The following is a 19,712-nucleotide window of genomic DNA, read 5'->3' as shown; positions in this document are numbered from 1 at the left end:
TTGTTTCCTGGACCACTGCCTACACACAAGTTGCATTTTTTGAAGTTTACTTTAAGTTGTTTTGCACAGATGATAAAAGACAGTCAACATCTGAACGTAGTGCAACTGCACCAGTTAAAGGTCGTAGCAGAACTGGTCGAAAGGGGATCCAAATTTCCCAGCCTGCCTAATAAAATCCCTCTGAGGAAAAGAGAAGGCAGACCCATGAAACTATAAAATAACTAGTCTTTTACTGGGCTCCCCCTTTCATAACCTCTTATCTGGAGCTCTTCAGTGTGCTGTGATCTTACCCTGCTGATGCAGACCAAATGGGGGGGTTTGGAAGATGAAAGGAGTAACTGATGAGGAGGAGGGGCTGAAATGGAAAAAAGGGGGGAAAAAACATTCGGGGAGAGAGAAAAGCAAAGACGAGATGTCTGGATTGCATATTTTTGTCCTAATAATGGTTAGGAATTGACAACAGCTGATCAAGGAACCTCACTGCAGCACTGTATTGTGTTACAAGATGCAACGTTGATGCATATGGACTGTGTCCTCTTCCGGTTCACTTGTTCAACCAGTGACCCTGAGATTAATTCTTGTTCACTCTAATTCGTTCAAGTTTAAAAAAAGTAGCATTTGATAAAATACGGCTCTGTAGGTTGTGTATTTAGACCCACTTAAAGGCATACTATGCAAAATTTTTCAGTTATTTAATGTGTTTCATACCGTTTTGGATGATTAAATGAGTCATTTAGGTCGAACAAAGATATACCTTTAACACCAGTTGCAGTTGGAGTATCTAAAAAATGGGCTTGTCCAACAAAATTTGATTGTCTTTTGTGGCAGCCAGTTTTATCATGATGGCTTTAGGCAGTTGTTTTAAAAGAAATGTGAACTTGTTCACCAGTCTGAAGATGCCTATGTCCTAAGGTTTTATCTTTATTATGAGGGTTGGCTTTGTCATTTTCTGTAAGGAAGATTGGTTTCATTGAGTTGCTGTTGAAGTTGCTTACCATGGCATTACTGTGTGCTGGAGAGGGTGTGAGCAATGTTAAGAGCTTTCCGAGATAAAATTTTTTTGTTAGTTTCTATGGGAAATCAGAAGTGTTTGTTTTGTGTTTTTTGCTGTTCTTCTATGGCGTTCTGGCCTTAAACCCAAGAATTACTTAATGAATTACGTAATGTTCTCTTTTCTTATGTCCTGTTATGTACAGCACATTGAATTTTCTTGTTACTGAAATGTGCTTTACAAATAAATTTGCCTCGCCTTGGAGCAAATCTGGACCATGGGTTTAAACCGATGGGAAAATGTGTACATTAAAGACCTGAATCTAATTCATTTGGGAGCAGGAAATAACAAAACGTGTCTAATAAGACTTTCAGAAAGGCATCAAATCCCCTATTAAGTAAGCAAGCCAGTAGTGTTTGGAAATCGTCCACCATCAGATATCATTACCCTTTGCCATGGCCATCTGGGAAAATTCGGCACATCTCGGGAGAGTCCTAAAAAGCTTTTCTGATTTCACTGATCTTGTCATCAACCCGCATCGTTTACAAATGAGTGACTGGACAGCCGTCGGTTATGGCTTTTAGACTCGTTTCTCTAAAGTCTGAACACTGTCCCACCAGTTCATTTCCTCACCATAGTTGAACTGCTGCCATTTTTTTTCCCGGTCAGCACATGTTGCTGTGCATCTGTTGGACCATCCCAATTGATATTCTTCATGGTCAGTATGGGAACTGGGTCACAGAGGAGAGTCCGGCTCGGCCCTGGTCCATCCGACCTCGCTGCCAGATCCTGTAAGTACAGCAGCACCCGGAAGAATGGAAAACCTGTTGCGTTAAGAGACGATGAGAGGATACAAAGGAGCGAATCATCATTATAAAAGTCTAAGTGGATGAGAAAGAAGTGACAAAATGGATGTGAAGGCATAAGACTTTTTATTCGGTTTGACCCCCGATTCTTCCCGAATCGTTTTGCAACACAAGTGGGGATGTTCTTGTTTGCATTTGTGTGACAACAGCCAGAAACGACAGCTCCGCCGAGGCAGGTCTGGCACGGAAAACGCAGTTTGTTCTGATTTGTTCTCTCCAAACAAAAAGCAGATGAGAAATGTGTAGGCCTAACCTTGCAGAATCATGGCGTGGTGTGATATGTGCTGGAGTCATACCGCTGGCTTGTGGCCTAGGTTGCTCACTTGTGCCCCCCCCCCTTTCTTTCTTTTCCTCGTGTTGTTTCTAGCGTGGAAGTGGTTGTTATGATGCCTGTGATTCACTGTGCTCTGGGAGGATAAAACCGAGACGGGATGATGCAAACAAGATGTTTTATGACCAATCTGTTGTATTAGTGGGATGTACATAAACATTCCAGGATTTTGGGATCAAGTGGAGGATTTTGTTTCAAAGGGGTAGCGGTCTGCTTTGTGTCCTGGTGGCATTATGCCCCCCCGGGGGACAGAGGGCAAAAGATTGGAGGAATCCCTTCAGCTCTAAACTTGATTGTTGGTGCGTATGTTTGAGTCAGCGTTTCAGAATAGTGCAGAGGAGGGTACCCCCACTTGTGTTTTCTTTTGTCTTAAGGGACAAAGTGAAGCATGGCCCTGCCCTGAATAAGACAGAGCAGATGTTTTAGCTGGAGTTTACGCTGAGTCAGCATCCCAACAAGGCTGGTTTAACCAGAGCTTAAAGGTTGGAACCCAATACATATTTAGTCTCAGTCTAGTGGGTACCCGTATATTCCAACTTGTTCTTTCAGGATCTATTTTATTAGGTACGCCTTGCTAGTACCGGTTTGGGACCCCCTTTTGCAAACAGAGCTGCCTTAATTAATTTTTGTATAGATTTAGCTGTGGACCAAAAATATATCGCAGTTAGAAGTCCATATTGACATGATGGCGTTCTAAAAATTCCCCAAAAAGAAGAAAGATCAGGACCTGGATGACTGAGACTCTTCACCAGCACATGATGGCATTACACAGTTGCTGCAGATTTGTGGCCAGCACGTCTCCTCCCACCTATCCTAAAGTGGCCACAGAGTTTATATCTCCTGGCTCGCGGCCAGTTGCTGACATGCAAAGATCTTTATCAGGGAATGTTTCAATATCGGAATGGCCATGGGAATGAAAGAAGGAGGGCGTCCAAAACCAGCATAGGAACCAAACAGTGTTTTTGAAACATTTATCTTTGGCAAAAGAATTAACGAGTAAATAATGCATGAAACTCAAAGCACTCTGCTTTTTGGTTGTTTTTGCGGCTGTTTAAAAAAAATGGTGTAGTGAGAGCAAGATGAATGGAGATGAGGGATGGGGAGGGGGGGGATTAACCTAAACACGCTTTTAACACAGTCAGGGTTTTGGCAGCAGTCAAAGTGAATGTACCTGAGAGGCGTGATGTATTGATCAGGTGAAACTTTAGCGAGATACCTTCTGATGATGACTATGATGATGATGATGAAGGCGACGATGAAAGAAGCCAATCTGAAATCAGAACCAGAACAGGTGTGTTCTTGGATGTGTGGACAAAGGGTCCTGAGTATTCCTGGGATCATCAACCTGCTAGTTTTGAGCGTAGGTCGATCAAAGGTCGTTTGGACATGTTCTGTCCTCAGATCACTTTTCTAGGTCTTTGCTTGTATTTATGGCCGTTGAAAGCGATAAAGAACCAAAAACACGAGAAAATGGATTCATGTTTAATGGTGTCAGTAAAGAGTTATTTGGTTTAAGAAATATCTTGGCTCCTTCAGGGCTCGTTTGCAACTTCTGAATCAACATGAGATAGTGCGACTTGTTATGAGGGGTGTTCTTTCTTTTTTTGTTGGCTAAATTTTACAACCTGTGTATATCATCTCCTCTGGCTCCACAGACTAAAACAGGATAATTGGAAACACGATAACACAAAGTCAACGTCCTAAATCACAAAATTTACTACCATTGTAAAAATGCCTTCGCCAATCAGGCACAAATGATTTTTATTTGTGCTAGAGAACAGAGAAAGTCTTCATGGCACTTTGTTTCTTTTTGTTCGGCCAATTCTTCGCTCCGGCCTGGAACAGGAATTGGTTCAAACTGGTTTTGTCATAAACATTTCCCCAAAGCCGGGCCTTATTGTGTCTCCCAGTTTGTTGGTGGGAGTTGCAAAGCAAAGGATGCGAGGGAGGGTGTGATTGGTTGCAGGTGTTGAGCGGTGGTGCAGAAACAGAGTCATGTTTGGGGTAGAGATGGGAAGTTTCTAGGTCATGAGTTCATCTAAAACAAGCCTGTGTTTTACAGAATCACATGCTGATGGTATTTTATGTGCTGGTGCATTGAACAGTATCTCCAAATAAGTTCAAAAGGAATTGCCTCATCTTTTCGCCTCTGAAAGGAACAAAAGCAAAACAAGACTTTACTTTCTGGTTTTATTCACTTACATCTGCACGAAGCAGAATATTATTGAAAAGTTCATTTGTTTCAATAATTTAGCTTAAAACTAAAACTCTTTTCATGCATTTCATGCATCTATTTCTGATAATTTTGATAATTGTAAAGTTGGCCCTCTTAAACCCAAAATTCAGTTTTTCTCTCCGCTCAGCTTTTATATTATTATGTTTAGATAAACACTGAAATATTTCATATCATCTATATAATATAAAAGTTTCCTTTTTCTAATTACTGTATACATTTTTCATGATATTGTGATTTATTGAGATGTGCTTGTATTTTAATTTCTGCAGTTTTTGATTGTTATCACAGTTTGTTTTTCCATCCAGTCATGCTGCTGAGACTTAGCTAAAGTCAGATAAAGCCCCCAGCTTAGGAGGTAAAATAAAGGATATAATTAACAAAGAAATGTAATGATTGCATTGTGGGCTAATTGAAACAGGCCCATACAGAACGAGCTCTTGGAAGGTTTGTGGTATATGTCCATCTCCACAGTCAGGTTTCAGCCAGGCCTCAGTCTGTCTCCCGCTAACCTACCCACCCGGAGCTGGTGTTTGTGCTTTTAACATCTGTCCATGGTTTGCTTAGCAGATGTTGTTGACTGCTGCTAAATGGGGAGGAAGTTTCAAGCACCTCAAACTCCAAATGTTTTTTTTCCCCTGTTTTGGGTTAGTATTTCCGAGATCTAAAAGAAGAGGCGGTATTACTTGGGGAGTGATGAAAACCACATTTATGTGTTTCTTTTACCTCTTTAGAGTGTATGTTATTTTTTTTGTTTGTGTTATCTATTTAGAAGGTCAGGTTTCAGAACACATTAAACTAGGGATGCACCAGCGACAGATTCACAGGTCCACGATTAAAAGCAGGGAACTCACTTTCTGTTGAGGAACAGCTGAGCGTAAATGTAGGAGCTGCTGTCACCTTACAGCAGTCCATCCATCAACGAAACTGAGTAACATGCAGCTGCATTGCTTTGGGTCTGTGCGTCAGAAAAAGGAGTATTCACACGTACTAATGATTCAGGCAAGGCAAGTTTATTTGCATAGGTCATTTCAGTAACAAGACAACTCAAAGTACTGTCCATAAACAGAACAGAAGAAACGAAAATGTACAGGAAAGTACATTACAGTGGAATAAAAGAGGTAGAGAAGTTGGACTACAAGCTTGATTTAATAATGTTTGCGTTAATTACAATTCAACACTGGACTTCCCTAGGTCCTTGTATTTGCCTACTATAAGTCACTTAGACTCCCAGAGTAGTCATGCACAAGCTCCTATCATTCATATTTTACAACTGTTGTTTTAAGGGAAATCAGAAAATTTAAGCTTTAAGCCTCATTGACAACCAGCCTGAGACATGTCAATAATCTGCTGGGTTGTTTTCCTTCAAATATTGGACTATAAGTGTTTTTTTTTGTTTTGTTTCTGTGCCCTTGCATCAATAGTATTACTGTATTTAATTACTTTTCTGGGGGACTTATTAAAAGCATTACGGCATAAGTAAAAGATTCTCTTTCCCCCTCTTTCTGTCTCCAGACAATGCCTCCAGAGAATTTCCAATTCCAATTCTTCAGAGGTCTTTTCTCCCTTTGCTGTGGTTTGATTTCCATTTACTGCAGCTAATCTGATCTACGTTTAAGCCTTGCAGCACAATGGTTACCAACCAACTGATCTCTAATTGAGAAGGGCAGCAGCAAAGCATTTAAGATCTGCTGACCGATCAATTTATTTTCACAAACTGAGTCCACTGCCTCAGGTCTAAAGTATTAGGTTACAATGAAAGCAACTCATTCTCAGCCTTAATGAAACGTTGAGCCAGTGGGCAGGATTTTAGAGATGCCGTCACAGAGCAGGTTCAGGTTAAAGTAATCTTTTAATTTCATCAACATGTTTGTTCTGGGGAAGAAGAAAAAAATCACGAGTAAGAGTAGCCAAGGCAGAGTTTTTCGAAGAAGCTGAAGAAGATGCCAAAGAGGCCTTCAAACATCATAGTTTTGAAGTTTATTTTCATTTGTAAAACATTTAGAAAACCATGCATAATTTCCCCTCTTTTATTTTTAGAAAAAAAAATATTACTTTTTGTTCATGTGTTAAAATAAAGTAAATAAATATACTTAGGTGTGAAGGTACAGTGTGACTTTAAACTGAACAGGTTCATTGGGTATTAATATGTTTGGAGGACACCATATACAGTTTAAGAGATTAAGTTTATAGTAAAGAAATGCTGAAACTTTTATAGTCAACTCACCCAAAGCATGAACTCCACCAACACTGGACCGTAGCGTCCGGATCACAAACAGGCCAAGAAAGACGACAGTATTATGCTCTATGCAGGTATTGAAGGAGACGGGTTACAGCATTAAGTAACTTTAATGCTCAGAGAGGCTCCTTATAACAGCTGCTCCCCTTTTTGTTTAATGCATTTGTTTTGCTATCGATCATTTTGTTGTTGATGAAACCTAATCTACAAGCAGGATCATCTTGGCCTTCATTAGACCTTTTTGATGCAACATTGTAATTATTTCTGTTGTCGCATGAGTGCTAACGAGCTCAATGGTGATTATGTCCTATTAGCAGCAATAGGCAATTATCATTAGCTTTCACAGAATCACCCAACCAGGTCTTTTTATATGAACTTCAGTTTAATCATATAGTCACAGTAATCAAAACGTGACTTTTTTTTTTTTTTTTTAGGCTAAAAACGTCAACCTAAGGTGGTTTGCGTCCTTTTTTTTTTATTATTCTAATATTGTTTTCATCTTACTCTGATTTTTAATGCCAAGTTTGACAGCCTCACACCCAAACAGTGAAGACAGGTTGTTTCTGTTAGGGAGAGATTCTTGGACAGGATGCGGAGCCGAGCGGTTCCTGTGCAATCCCTGCGCAGATCTCACACGCCGTTCCAACTCTGTGAAGGCTTCACTGAACCTCTGTGTGTTGCTCCTCGCAGCTGAGAATGCAAACTGCTCTCAAAAGGAGGATGAAACTCTAATTGAGTGAGACAAGTGTTTACAATCTCGACTCTCAACCACAGCGTCCCCCCCCCCCCCCCCCTTAAAAAAAAGAAAAAAAAAAAGAAAACTCCAGTAATTGTACTCTTAGATATACCATTTGGACTGTAGAGAAACAGTCCTACAGAGGGATTAGAAGGAGATGAGAACTTGGCAGGAGCCGCTTTTGTTGCCTAATACAAGAGTGTGACAGAGCAGAGATAACGATGCATCTCTGTGGATCTCTGCCATGGCCAAACGTCTAAGCAGCTGGTTTCTCACCCTTTCAGTGACCGGTCCTACTGATCACTCATTGCACTGGTTTTGCACAATGCTCTTTTTCTAATAATTGCGGCCACATTTTATTATTTTAAATTTTTTTTTAAAGTAGAAGTTTTCATTTAAATGCTGGGAGATTTTTTTTTTTTTTTTTTAAAACTACTAATCTCCTTTTACAAATCATGCATAGTTTCTGCGTCAAAAACGGTTAAAGCGGCGAGGCGAAGCCAGACTGTCTGCTTGCAGCTGTTTCTGCTAATGCAACGCAAAGCGGCTGTTGGCAGACACGAGAGGGACTGATACTCGCCTAGAACTCTTGGCTAGAGCGCCATTGCGAGTATTTCTCAACATGCGAAATTACTCCTTAAATGTTTCATTGCTGTTCACACTAATTCCACCAGGGTAGCGGTCCAAAAAGTTCTGCTTTATATAGGTCACCGAACTCTGCGACTCGTTTGACCCAGACGTAACCGTCCTCAGCTTCACCCGGTTGCCTCCAAACCCGGTGGGTCCCTTCAAGTTTCCTTGCGGTTCGACCCGATGAGTCAGACAGGCTTGCTTGCGCTAATGGCTTCCATCAGGCGGACTGGGGCTGGCACCTCGTGGTGATGAGGCAGCAGAATTTGCGGCGGCGTTGGCAAAGTGTCACCCCGGTGGATTCAAACCGAACCTTTTGAGGCCCGTCATCACCTCAGAACTTCAAAGCGGCCCGTTGGCCAAGGGGGGCTGTGAGACGGTGTGGGACACAGAGATTAAGGCAACAGATATCATCTGCAGTTGAGGTTGAGGCTGTTTTTTTTTTTCTTTTTCTGCGGGCTCATCTTTAAATTTTTACAGTCTTGTCCGAGGTCAGTCCCAGAACCGGAGACCCCACAAAACACAATACACATGAAACCTATGAGATTTAGGATTTTAGTAAAGGGCTTGTGTTTTAATTTGAGGGTCTGAAATTTTAAATATAAGAATACAAATGAGATCATGTCTTTGGCTCATGCACGAACGCTCCACTTCAAACAGAAACGACTCCCATTATTGCTGCGAGGCTCGGGGGGCCGCAGTAGAGACGCGCAGTGTTGTCTCCGTCCTCAGGCTAATTAAAGTGATTGTGCGACGACGCAGAGCCGACTGGATACTTCTCTCCATCCGTCTTTCTGTGTGTGTTCCGTTGACAGCGTGATTGCGTTTTAATTTGTGTGTCTGTTGTCACATAAAAGTTATGCGGTTTAAATCACCAGCAGTACTAAGCTGATCTGAGAGCAGCTCTGCATATACGTTTTTAGATCCTGCCTAAAAGAATAGCTGGAGGAAAAAAAACGCTGAAATGCCTTGAAAGAAACCCCGCTACACACCACTATTCTGTAATTAGTGCACCAAAACCACACCGCTTTCAATGCTGGTATCTGGTTTTCTACACCAGGGGAGATAAAGATTGTCTTGCAGTGTCCCGCTAAGGATCTTCTGCCAAGTCATTTAATTTCAATTTTCTAAATCTGCTTTAACCAGTGTGTTCCCATTTTCAGTTTAAATAGAACACAGTGTTCAAAAACATGAAAACCTTAGTCAAATTGAATAAAAAGCTCCTCTGTAATCTTGGTTAAAAAAGTTCTGTATATAATCTGATGTTTATGAATGAGGAAAATGGGGCAAAGTGTTTATGCCATGTATACAACTGCATAAATCTTTTATCGGTGCAGACTTTTTTTTTTATGCATTTGCATAATCTTGCGAGTCAAACGTTGAACTCTTTACTCTTTCACCTCTAGCTGCTGTTATGGATTTACAGTACACAATGCAACATTTATTTCAGTCCTTTTTAACTTGACTCTCAAACTTTTCCTCTGAAAAAAAAAAACATACAGATTCACTGGACTTGACTGGACTGGTTTTGATATTTTGAATTAGGGTTTTGCGGAGAGGTTGTCGGTTGTGATTATCTCACTCGCATTATATAACTCCTTTAAATGACCTCAGCGTAGATAAAGACAAAGAAGTTCAGTCCACTTCGGCTCAAATGACGGTCAGGAAGGGGTGCAGACCAAAGCAGATTTCTGCCATGTAGAAACAACTCCAGTCTCAGAAATGTCAGAACAATACATGGAAATGCTATTTTATAAACCATTACACCGCTGTCACATTTGGCCTAGTTATTGGTATAAAAGTCTACAGTTGTTTTATTTGCAATGAAAACTCTGGTTGGATGCTTTAAAGGACCTTCCTATATCAAACGTATACAACTAAACAGAGTGTGTTTTCTGTTACTGTATCTATCACATTTGTAACGGTTTGTTTTAAAAAAAAGGATTCATTATTTTGTGGCCATTTCCTACTCTCCAGTTTTTCTAAAGTTCTAACCTGGTGATCCTCTTTTTTTTGTTTTTTAGCTTATTCAGAATAACCTTCAAAAGAGTCTATTTACTGGCATTCAGAATATGTTTTCTACATTTTGTGGTTGAATTTAAATGAACCTGTCTTCACAAGGAAATGTTTATGAGAAAAAAATATTTTCCTCCCGGTTTACACTTTTGTCCCTCTCTGCACCACTGGTTAGTCTACTAGTACAGTAAAAGACTGCAGATTATAGGACAAAGGAAAAGTGTACAAATGAAATCCAGCTAAAAAAAAAAAAAGTACAGCATATCATAGAAATCAGGATAATTGATTGTCATTTCGTGATAAAATTTAATTAAATTTGAAATAATTTGAGATACAAGCAGTCTGCAACTTTGCAAACTGTAGTATTGCAGTAAAGGTTCTGATTGGATATGCTGTGCACATGAACTGTAATTGACCCTTCTGCCTTCCTGTCCCTTCATGACTGCCCTAGGTACTTCGCGGAGCTCAGTTGATAGCCGTTGCTTCAGCCGACGGAGGAGCCACAGCAGTGGAGGGATCTGCTCTCCCACCTGATATCCAAGTGCAATACGTGCAGCTCGCTCCTGTTTCAGATCACACAGCAGCTGTGCAGGTAAAACACCACAAAACACACTCCTTTGGGCTCTGACATGCATGTTCACAGCTTTTGTTTTGTAGGGAAGCCTTCCGAGTTCAAAAGATGGAACAGATAGTCATTAATGTAAAACATTTGTTGTTTATCTTTCTTTCAGTCCATTGTTGTGTTTCTTTAAATCCAATGTATACTTCCGGCGAAATTCCACTCTACCTTTAAGGGATTTACTATTCTGCTAAATAATGGAGCCCCAGTGTTGTTGTGCTACCACTGTAATATTTGTGCTTGTACGTACCAAAGATTTAGTTTACACACATCCAAGCAAAGGTTGATTCATTATCAGGTTTTTTTCCCTTGTCTGATATCTTATTAACCTAATATTGACACAGTACACATATTTTATATGTGTTTCAATGTTTCAGAGGAAAACTACTACTGAAATGACATGAGCCAAAATTTAAGTGATCATGGCAGGTGGACAACCAGTAATTAAACTTAAAGAAGTACTCGGTCTCATGGTGTAATACAAAGAAAAGAGCAGTAGTTAGTAAAATGCCTAAAATCCCTCTATAATTCAACTGATTTAGCAACAGCCACGTTTTGGATCAGGATGGTGTGCAGGCACAGGGAGGAGGGGGGGTGGTTGCCTTTGAAGTGGTTGTTTAAACTCTGCAAGAGATTTCAGGCAACATTGCAATCCCATTGTTCTTTCTTCTTTTTATTCTCCTACATACGTGAAGGATAGCGTTTCAGTTTTCTTGTTGCCGCTTCCTCGTTCTCTATAAATGTGAGCTCAGATGGACACTTTCAAGTTCCCAAATGACGAAGGTGTCTGTTTTTTGTTCGTGTATAAGCAAGCGAAAAACGGTAGATGATTTATGACTGTTTAGAAAGGCCTTTTTGGTCCTGATTATGATCTCCATGCAGACCCAGATAGTATTGAGCTCCTTTTTAATAAATACAGACCCAGGAATACAGAAATGTCCCGACCAACCAGGGTGCAAATAAGAACTTCCCTTGTGAAGTCCTCGCCTCGTCAATATGATCCTTTTTTTTTTTGTTGTCCTTCTGTTGTCAACAGTTGGCTAGGTTATGGGTTCCTTGATTATGTGAGTGGGAGACGGATGTATTGATTGTGCTTTTTGGCTGTGGATCACTGAAAAAGTTAACTGTTTTTGAAAGGCGGTGTATACGTTATTGAGAAGACACTTCAAGGTTAAGACATCCCTGAGGCTTTTCCCGTTTTGTCACGTTACAACCACAGGCTTCAATTTATTTTATTGGAATGTTGTGTGATAGGTCGACACATGGTGGTGCACAAATGTGAATCAGAAGGAATGCCACATTTTTTTATTTTCTTTTTTTCATTCAGATGCATTTAATCAGACGCTGGTAATTAAATTCAGGGCAAAGTGCTTGCCTTCAGAAGGAAATAAGGTCCACCTGTGTGTAATGCTATTTAAACCCCCAGTAAAAGTTGAAAACAATTTTTTAAAGCTTTAAGCATGTCAGAAAGCACATTTCAAAACCTCATCCAAAATGGAAACACCAAACCTGCCAATGCCTGGCCGTCCAACTAAACTGACAGGCTGGGGGAATTCACTAATTAATCTGGAGGAGGTGCAGAGATCAATAGCTCTGGTGAGAGAAAACTAACTCATGCGACGGGGGCACAGGAGTTCGTCCTGTAACTGGTGGGTTGCCAGTTTGATCCCCTGCTCCGACCGTCTCAGTCGTTGTGTCACCTGCATTTCCTGCTGCCGGTGGTCAGAAGGCCCTGTGGCGCCGATGTACGGCAGCCTCGCTTCTGTCAGCCTGCCTGTCAGGCTACTAACGTAGCTCACCACCATTAGGGTGTGAATGGGAGAATGATTGACTGTGTGTGAATCTTTGACGTCGTCGGCCTTGATAAATTGTTATACAAGTACAAGCCACTATTAGCTGTGCACTACACAGATGTGGCCTTTTGTTCAGGAGTGGTGAGAAGAACGGCATTGCTGAAAGAAACCGTATTAGAAAGTAGGGCTGGACGATATAGAAAAAAAACATATTGATAAAATATAAATCATATTGGATCGATATAGATAATTATCAGCAAATTCAAAACCTATATTTTAAGTGCATCCCTAGCCATTTTATGCTGTTGCTTAATGACCTATTTTAGATAAAGAACACATAGACACTGAATTCAAACTCAGCCCTTTATTCAACCAACTTTTTACCAAAACTGCAAGTTTAAAGAAAAAAAAGAATGTGTGCTCTCTGAACTCTTTGAAGGAGGTGTAGCGTTCTTGGGTCTGCGTTTGTGATTGGTCGGGAGGATGTAATGACTGTAATATTAACCTACATGATAGGCTAGAATGGAAAAGGAAGGAAAACTGTTATTCCATTTAACTTTTTATAGACCTTTTTTATTTATATATATATATATATATATATATATATATATATATATATATATATATATATATATATATATATATATATATATATATATATATATATCCATCTTACAGGCAGTGTGAAACAAGCCCTGGATTGGGTAGCAAATGTGGAAGAAGGTACTTTGATTACACTGCATATCTCCCTGACCAAACTATCCCTATGGTAAAACATAGTGGGGAGAGCAACATGCGGTGGGATGGTTTTCTTCAGCAAGGACAGAGAAGCTGGGCAGAGTTGAACAGTTACAGGAGCAAATGCAGGACACTCCTAGAAGAAAACTTGTTAGTAAGTGTAAAATCCTTCAGATATGGGCAGAGATTGACCTTCCTGCAAGACAACAACCACAGTACAGCCAGAGCTGCAATAAAATAGTTTAGATCGAAGCATGTCTTTGTGTTGCAACAGCCCAGTCAAAATCCAGACCTAAATCCAATTCAGGATCTTTATGCAAATCTGGAAAAATAATCTCCATGGATGCCATTCATGCAACCTGACTGAGCTTGAGCTGTTTTGCAAAGAAGAATGGGCCATGGTTTCAGTCTGTGGCTGGGAAAGCTAGTAGAGACATACTCCAAATGACATGCAGCTGTAATTGCAAAGTAATGACTCAACAGGGCTTAAAGGAGAAATAAAACACAGTTTTCAGATTTTCCTTTTGTAAAAAAAATTTATATCTTTTTCTCCCACTTCACAATTACGAACTATTTTTATGTTGGTCTCTAGGACATAAAACCCCAATAAAATACACTCAAATGTGTGGTTGTACCGTTCCTATGAATGCTTTTGCAAGGCACGGTACAGGGATCTGTGTTCCAACATGTCTGCTCCATGAAGTTTGGCACTGTCTTCAATCAAACAGTTTGTTTGCATAAAAAGATCTTTATTTTTCTCAGTTGGATTGGGCACAGATCTGAACAGAAATGGACTGATCATTCATCAGCGTGTGTTTCAGCGCAAGCGTGGGGCTCAGCACAGGCCATGTGTTTGCTGATAGATGTACAACACTTGATTGCAAAGTGTTTATTGACCAAACAAAATATGACCTTGCTGGAATTGGACCCAGGGCTGTAACAGTTGTTATCAAAATCAGGCCAACATGATTTAGTTTTTTTGGGTGGACTTGATAAACAAGTAGCAAACGGATGAGCAGACTGCGACCGTTGGAAGGTGGACGGATTCGCCCACCGGGTGCAGGGCGTGTTGTTATCGCACGTAGGTTTGGATATCCTGCAGCGGGCTCGTTGTTGGTCAAAGTTCAGAGGAAGGTTAGCGCTGTTCCTTAGTTCACCCTTTTGAGTCAGGTTAAATCAAGAGACAGGCTCTCATCAGTTTCCAGACATGTGGTTGCATTTATACAACATGCTGAAAAATTACTCACTCTGATGTGTTTGTCTCTGCATTTTCCTTTCTTTTTATTTAATTGTTTCCATTACACAGATGAGAAAAGAGCTTACACAGAGTTTTTTTTTTTTTTTTTTTTTTGCAATCCAAGGGCCCTTTTGCAATCTAGGGATTTTATCTGGCTAGGTTTACACTCAGGGTTTATTATCAACTTCACTAGGGGGAAAAAAAGGGAATCGTAAAAATGTGTTTAAAAGGGGGGAAAACAACCTGTGCTGTTTAATTAGAACCATTTCTTCATCTTGTGGAGATTGACACCTCTTCCCGGAGCCCGACTGAGCCAGCCAAGCCCATTTGGCTCATTCTCTTTAGCCAAACTGTTACTTTAGATGCAATTATATGGAGGCACTTCACACCGATTTACCTCCTACATAAAACACAGAACAATTTACACATATTGATACCTTTAACAATCTGCTCATCTCCTCTCACCAGTGACACCGCTGGTTTATCTTCTAATCGTAGGTATTCCTCGGTGGATGGCATGAAGGTTGACAGAATAGAGAATGTAGATGCGTATCTTTATATAATAATATTGTTCGCCAGTAAGCTCTGATATCTTTGCTAACCTCAGAAACCTATAAACCAAATTTATGATAAACATTTTAACGATCTAGCGCCACGCTTCAGCGCCACGCAATTCGTTCTCATTTGTGGCAATTATTTTCCGAGTTTATTTTTTTACATAGTGCAAACACAGTAATCATCATTTCACGAACAAGGACAACATCTGTTCTTCGAAACATAAGTTTCGGGTTCCCGAGTCGTCGTATTTAGTGTTTTGCTACGGTGCAGCTGGGCTGCAGTCATAGCTGCTGCGTAGGGACATCATGCTGGAAAAGGAGGGAGGATTAAATGCTGCAGGTGTCTTTGAGGAAACCTTTGGCAAGTGCTCAAGGAAGGAGTGAGTCACTCTACACGGTCATCATCCAGGACTGAGTCATGGACCTTCATTTTTCTTATTTAAAAAAATCCTAAAACATAAAAAACAGACATGAACTTGCCCAATCGGGCTTTAAGCATGAGCTAGCCCAAAAGCTATGAGATGTTTTTTTTGTTTTGTTTGTTTTTACCTGTCACATTACTTCCTCCCTAATTCTTTTTACCAAATGCTTTTATTGTACATGGCTTTTCTCGTGTTTTTTTTTTTTTGTATTTTTTTTTTTTTTTTACTATTGCTCCACTTGCCTGTGATCTTTTTGAGGTAATTATGCTGAACCATAACATGGTGACATGTTCTGTACTGTTGCTGAACCATGGCTTTTCCCATTTGTAGTAATCTCCAGAGATTACGGGACACACACGTTTCACCTGCGCTGCTACATTTTAAAAGATACAGTTTGTGAGAACGGATACAGATTAGGCTGTATCTGTAGCAAAAAAGTCAAAAAAATCTAAACCCTCTTGTTCAATTTACCAGCCTTTGAGTTGTTGGATGTTGAAATAGATTTGCACCAATCGTAAATTGTAAAGTCGTCAACTACCAATATTCATTTGGCTTTTCAGGATTTCTCCTGTAGAACTATATTATAAGAAGACATAAGAACAAGATTAAAAAGAATACAGGTTTTTTTCTAGCCTTCTCGCTGTGAGGTGGTTATTAATTATATATATTAGAGGCGCAGCCAACTATACCATGTGTCAGAGAGGGCAGGTGCCGCAAAACAGGACTTTAATTTAGTTCTTTCTTAAAAAAAAACAAAAAAAAAAAACACATGCTCTCTGAACTCTTTGAAGCTTGGTGAAGGATCTTATGTGGGTCTGCGTTTGTGATTGGTTGGGAGGATGTAATGACTGTAATATTAATCTACATGATAGGCTAGAATGCTAAAGGAAGGAAATCTGTTCTTCTATTGAAGTTTTTATTGACCCTGTTTTTTTTCCCCCTATTGAACCACACGTCTATCGATCGATTATATAGCTATTGAATTATCGTCCAGCCTTAATTGGAGCTGCTTTGTGTGTATTTTTTCTGACAATAACCTCTCTCATCTTTGGCACGTAGAAACCCACACACTTTTTTTTGTTTTGTGCTAAACAAAAGCTGACACGTGGGCTCGTTTGACAACAGAACACGTGTTTACCACAGCAGCACATGTCTGTGTGCTCATCTGAGATGAACTCATTCCCAGAAAGCGCAGAAAGTTTCTCCACATAATTACATATACGTAAATGTTGCATCCTCCAGGAATCATGTTACATTTCTGTCTGCCACAGGAAACCTTGTTGACTGACGGCGGGTTTTCCAAAGGTCCCCTTGAGCCCACCTTAACCACACTGATTGCATTTTCTTTTTTTTTTATCGTCTTTGATTTGAAGCAGGATGCTCCATAAATAATGTATTAGATGCAAGAAATCCATGTTTTCCTAATCAACAACACTGCCTCTTTCTGTTTTTTTTTTCTTCTTCCCCACTCTTCTTTTACAGGCTGCTGAACTGGCGCCTGCCTTGCAAGCTGAGATGGAGGTTAAAGAAGCCATCCAGGGTGCCATCCACGCAGACAATGGCGAGGTTGTGCAGATTGTCAGCTCGGTGGCCACCTGAGATCCCGTTTGATACGTCGCAGACCTGAACTCTGCCATGCAGCATGGCCCGATGTGTCTCTGTGGAAAAGTCTGACAAAACAGTCAAGCTAGAACGTCTCTTAAGGTCACCGATAAAACAGAGAGAGATGGAGAGAGAGAGAGGGAAATGTTCTCTTCCTCTTTTCTTTTCTTTGCAAACTTTATAATTTTTTTTTTTTTTTTTTTTTTAACGGCAAGCGGTAAACACTGAAACGATGTTTACCGGTAATTTTTAAAAAAGCCGTTGCACTCCAAAGTCAACTGTGGTCATCTTGCGTTTTTATAACCAGAAGGACACGGACTAGTGTGTGACATGCAGGGGGTTCAGTTTTTTGGAAAAATCTAATATGTTTAATAAATGGATATCCTAAAACCCTCAAATCCTAGCTGAGTCCCTGTGGACTTTCCTTTTCTTACTTCCCACAGTGCACAGCAATGGAAAGGAGGATTTAAATAAGGACAGCTACTCATGTTTGTGTTAAACTAGATAGCTTGTCCTTCACCGTAATTCAGTCCACACTATTTCTCCCGGCCGTTAGCTGCACCTTTCTTTTGATTTCTCTGGCTTGTTTCCATATCTTCTCAGCCTCAAGAGTTTTGTTTTACTTGTATTATTTATGTAATTGTTACACAATGTAAAATTTGAGAAGCTTTAATTGTAGAGAAGACCGTACATAGAAGAGACAGGGCCAGGGGTAGACAGAACAAGATGCTTGTGGAGTTGCAGGGAAACCCTAAAGTTGTTTATTTGTCTCAGTTTTGTCTGTACGACAGATCCACTTTTGTGAAATAAAACATGTTTGTGGCCATCATAAAAAAAAAGTGCTTTTATTTTGGTTTCTTTCGCTCTTTGTCGTCCACATTAGCATCAGCTTGCCTTCAAAGTTTGCTTTCATCCCCCGCGGAAAGACAATTGATGTCTCCCCGAGATGATGGTTTGGGTTTGAGGTTGTTGAGGTTTCATGTTGAGCTAATTTATTCACTGTTTTTGAAGTAAATATGAATCATGTCGAGTTCAGTAACCATAAGAATAGGCTACTGTACTGTCGGCACTCCTGGCAGCACAAAACAAAACAAAAATGCAGCAAAATGAGCTCAGAATAGTTTTTTTTATTCAGACTGTAATTTTTATGTTTTCCTCATTATTGTTTAAGAACTATAATTACGCTCATTGAAGCACATTTCTGCTACGTTTGTCTCTGTATGTACAGAGGACGTCTTGTTGCGTTACGAGAGACTCTGCTAATGATGTATATCCCTGCAGTCAGACAGTGCAGAGATAAGAGAGACACTCCAGGACTTTATGTGTTGCTGTGAGCATGTTTCCCATGCTCGGTGTGATGTAATGGTGTATTTTGGATTGAGGATGTGAACCAGGCGACAAAATGAACTTGATAAAACAACATCTTTTGGTCTTGGCTGCCTTCTTTTGTTTCCTTTGAGTCTCGCGTAGCTGTCTCCGACTCCCTTTAAAAGCCCTCTTCACTGCATCTACTTTGTTTTTCCCCCCACTCCCACTGAACTTGAGTTTTCCCCTCGCTCTCCCCTTTGGAAGTCCTGTTAAAGTCCATTTACTCCCTTTTTTTTTTTTTTTTTTTTTAAATTGTACACAAAGCTGGGCTAATATTTCATGGGATGGTCCATGGGGTCTGCTCCTTGCCATAGCCGAGTTCAAATGTTGTCGCCGTGCCAGGACGTCCTCTATTAAATCTTGCACTTGGAAAGGAAGAGACGCAGCTCTTCAGTTTTACAACGCTTGGCCCGGTCCGGGAGCACGACTGGTTACCATGATACAAGGCCCTCTGCTTGGCTGCCTCCAAGAAAACCTGCTGAAAAATAAATAAAAGCAATGAGTGATGGACGGAAAGATGAGGTAGTTTTGGAGAGGAGGGAGCAGAGCGATCGAGCGAGACGAGGCAGGTTATCCTTTCCTTCCTCGTGCAACGTGAACTTTACCTGCGTGTCTTACCCTGCTCAAACTTTTAACAGGGCCGCATGAGTTATCACAGGGTGTGTGTAGACACACGAGTGACCGTGTTTACTGGAGTAGGGAAAATAGATCTAAATAAAATGATTCTTTTATGTCAAACATAGTAAAGATAAAAAGAAAATTCTTTTTCGGTGCAGCAAACCCTTCCAGGGCCCACTGATAAATCTACTGCAGTTAAATGACAAAACCAAAACATACAGAATATCCTTCTTTTTTTTTAATGGCTTCCTGCATGTATATTTAAAGGACTTCCACAGCTGAAACAGTGGGTAATAAAATAAGAGTCTCTTGCAGGAGTTGTCCTTGGAACATATTCTGGACAGATGAACAGAGAGAAAACAAGTTGGTTTTTTTTTACCCTCCCTAGTCATTTTTCTCCTTAGCCTAGGTAAAGCACTTCTGCCATCACTGGTTCATGAGTGGCTAAACACTGGGATGAGATAGTTGTCGGATTTGTCTGCGTGTGGTGCCTCTAGAAGCTTAAACTCCAGCTGCAGGCCAAACCTTGTGAATCTCCACTATACTGTAGAGTCAGTTTTCCTCACAATCCTCTTAACACATGCTCACTTGTTGCTGTCCCTTCTGCACCTTTTTTCCGTCGCACGTTTTCCTTCCACTCAACTTTCCACTATAATGCATGTATACAACACTCGTGAGTGAATGAAATGTATCACTCTTCCTGTTTCTATGATATA

The 19,712-nt window shown here is 40.4% G+C and overlaps 1 protein-coding gene across 2 annotated transcripts in view; it reads left to right on the top strand.

Moving 5' to 3' along the window:
* LOC105935587 (BTG3 associated nuclear protein) overlaps positions 1-18,432 on the top strand; it is a 47,135-nt gene extending 28,703 nt beyond the window's left edge. For both annotated transcript variants that reach the window (XM_012876086.3, XM_021323357.2), the window contains exons 12-13: positions 10,494-10,634; positions 16,891-18,432. In XM_012876086.3, coding sequence (XP_012731540.1) covers positions 10,494-10,634; positions 16,891-17,007 — 258 coding nt within the window. In that variant the 3' untranslated portion in view covers positions 17,008-18,432. The remainder of the gene's footprint in view (positions 1-10,493; positions 10,635-16,890) is intronic.
* Positions 18,433-19,712: the final 1,280 nt, after the last annotated feature.

Source organism: Fundulus heteroclitus, chromosome 2 (genome assembly GCF_011125445.2).
Source record: "Fundulus heteroclitus isolate FHET01 chromosome 2, MU-UCD_Fhet_4.1, whole genome shotgun sequence".
NCBI classification, from domain to species: Eukaryota; Metazoa; Chordata; class Actinopteri; order Cyprinodontiformes; family Fundulidae; genus Fundulus; species Fundulus heteroclitus.
This window is presented reverse-complemented; position numbering and strand designations above follow the sequence as displayed.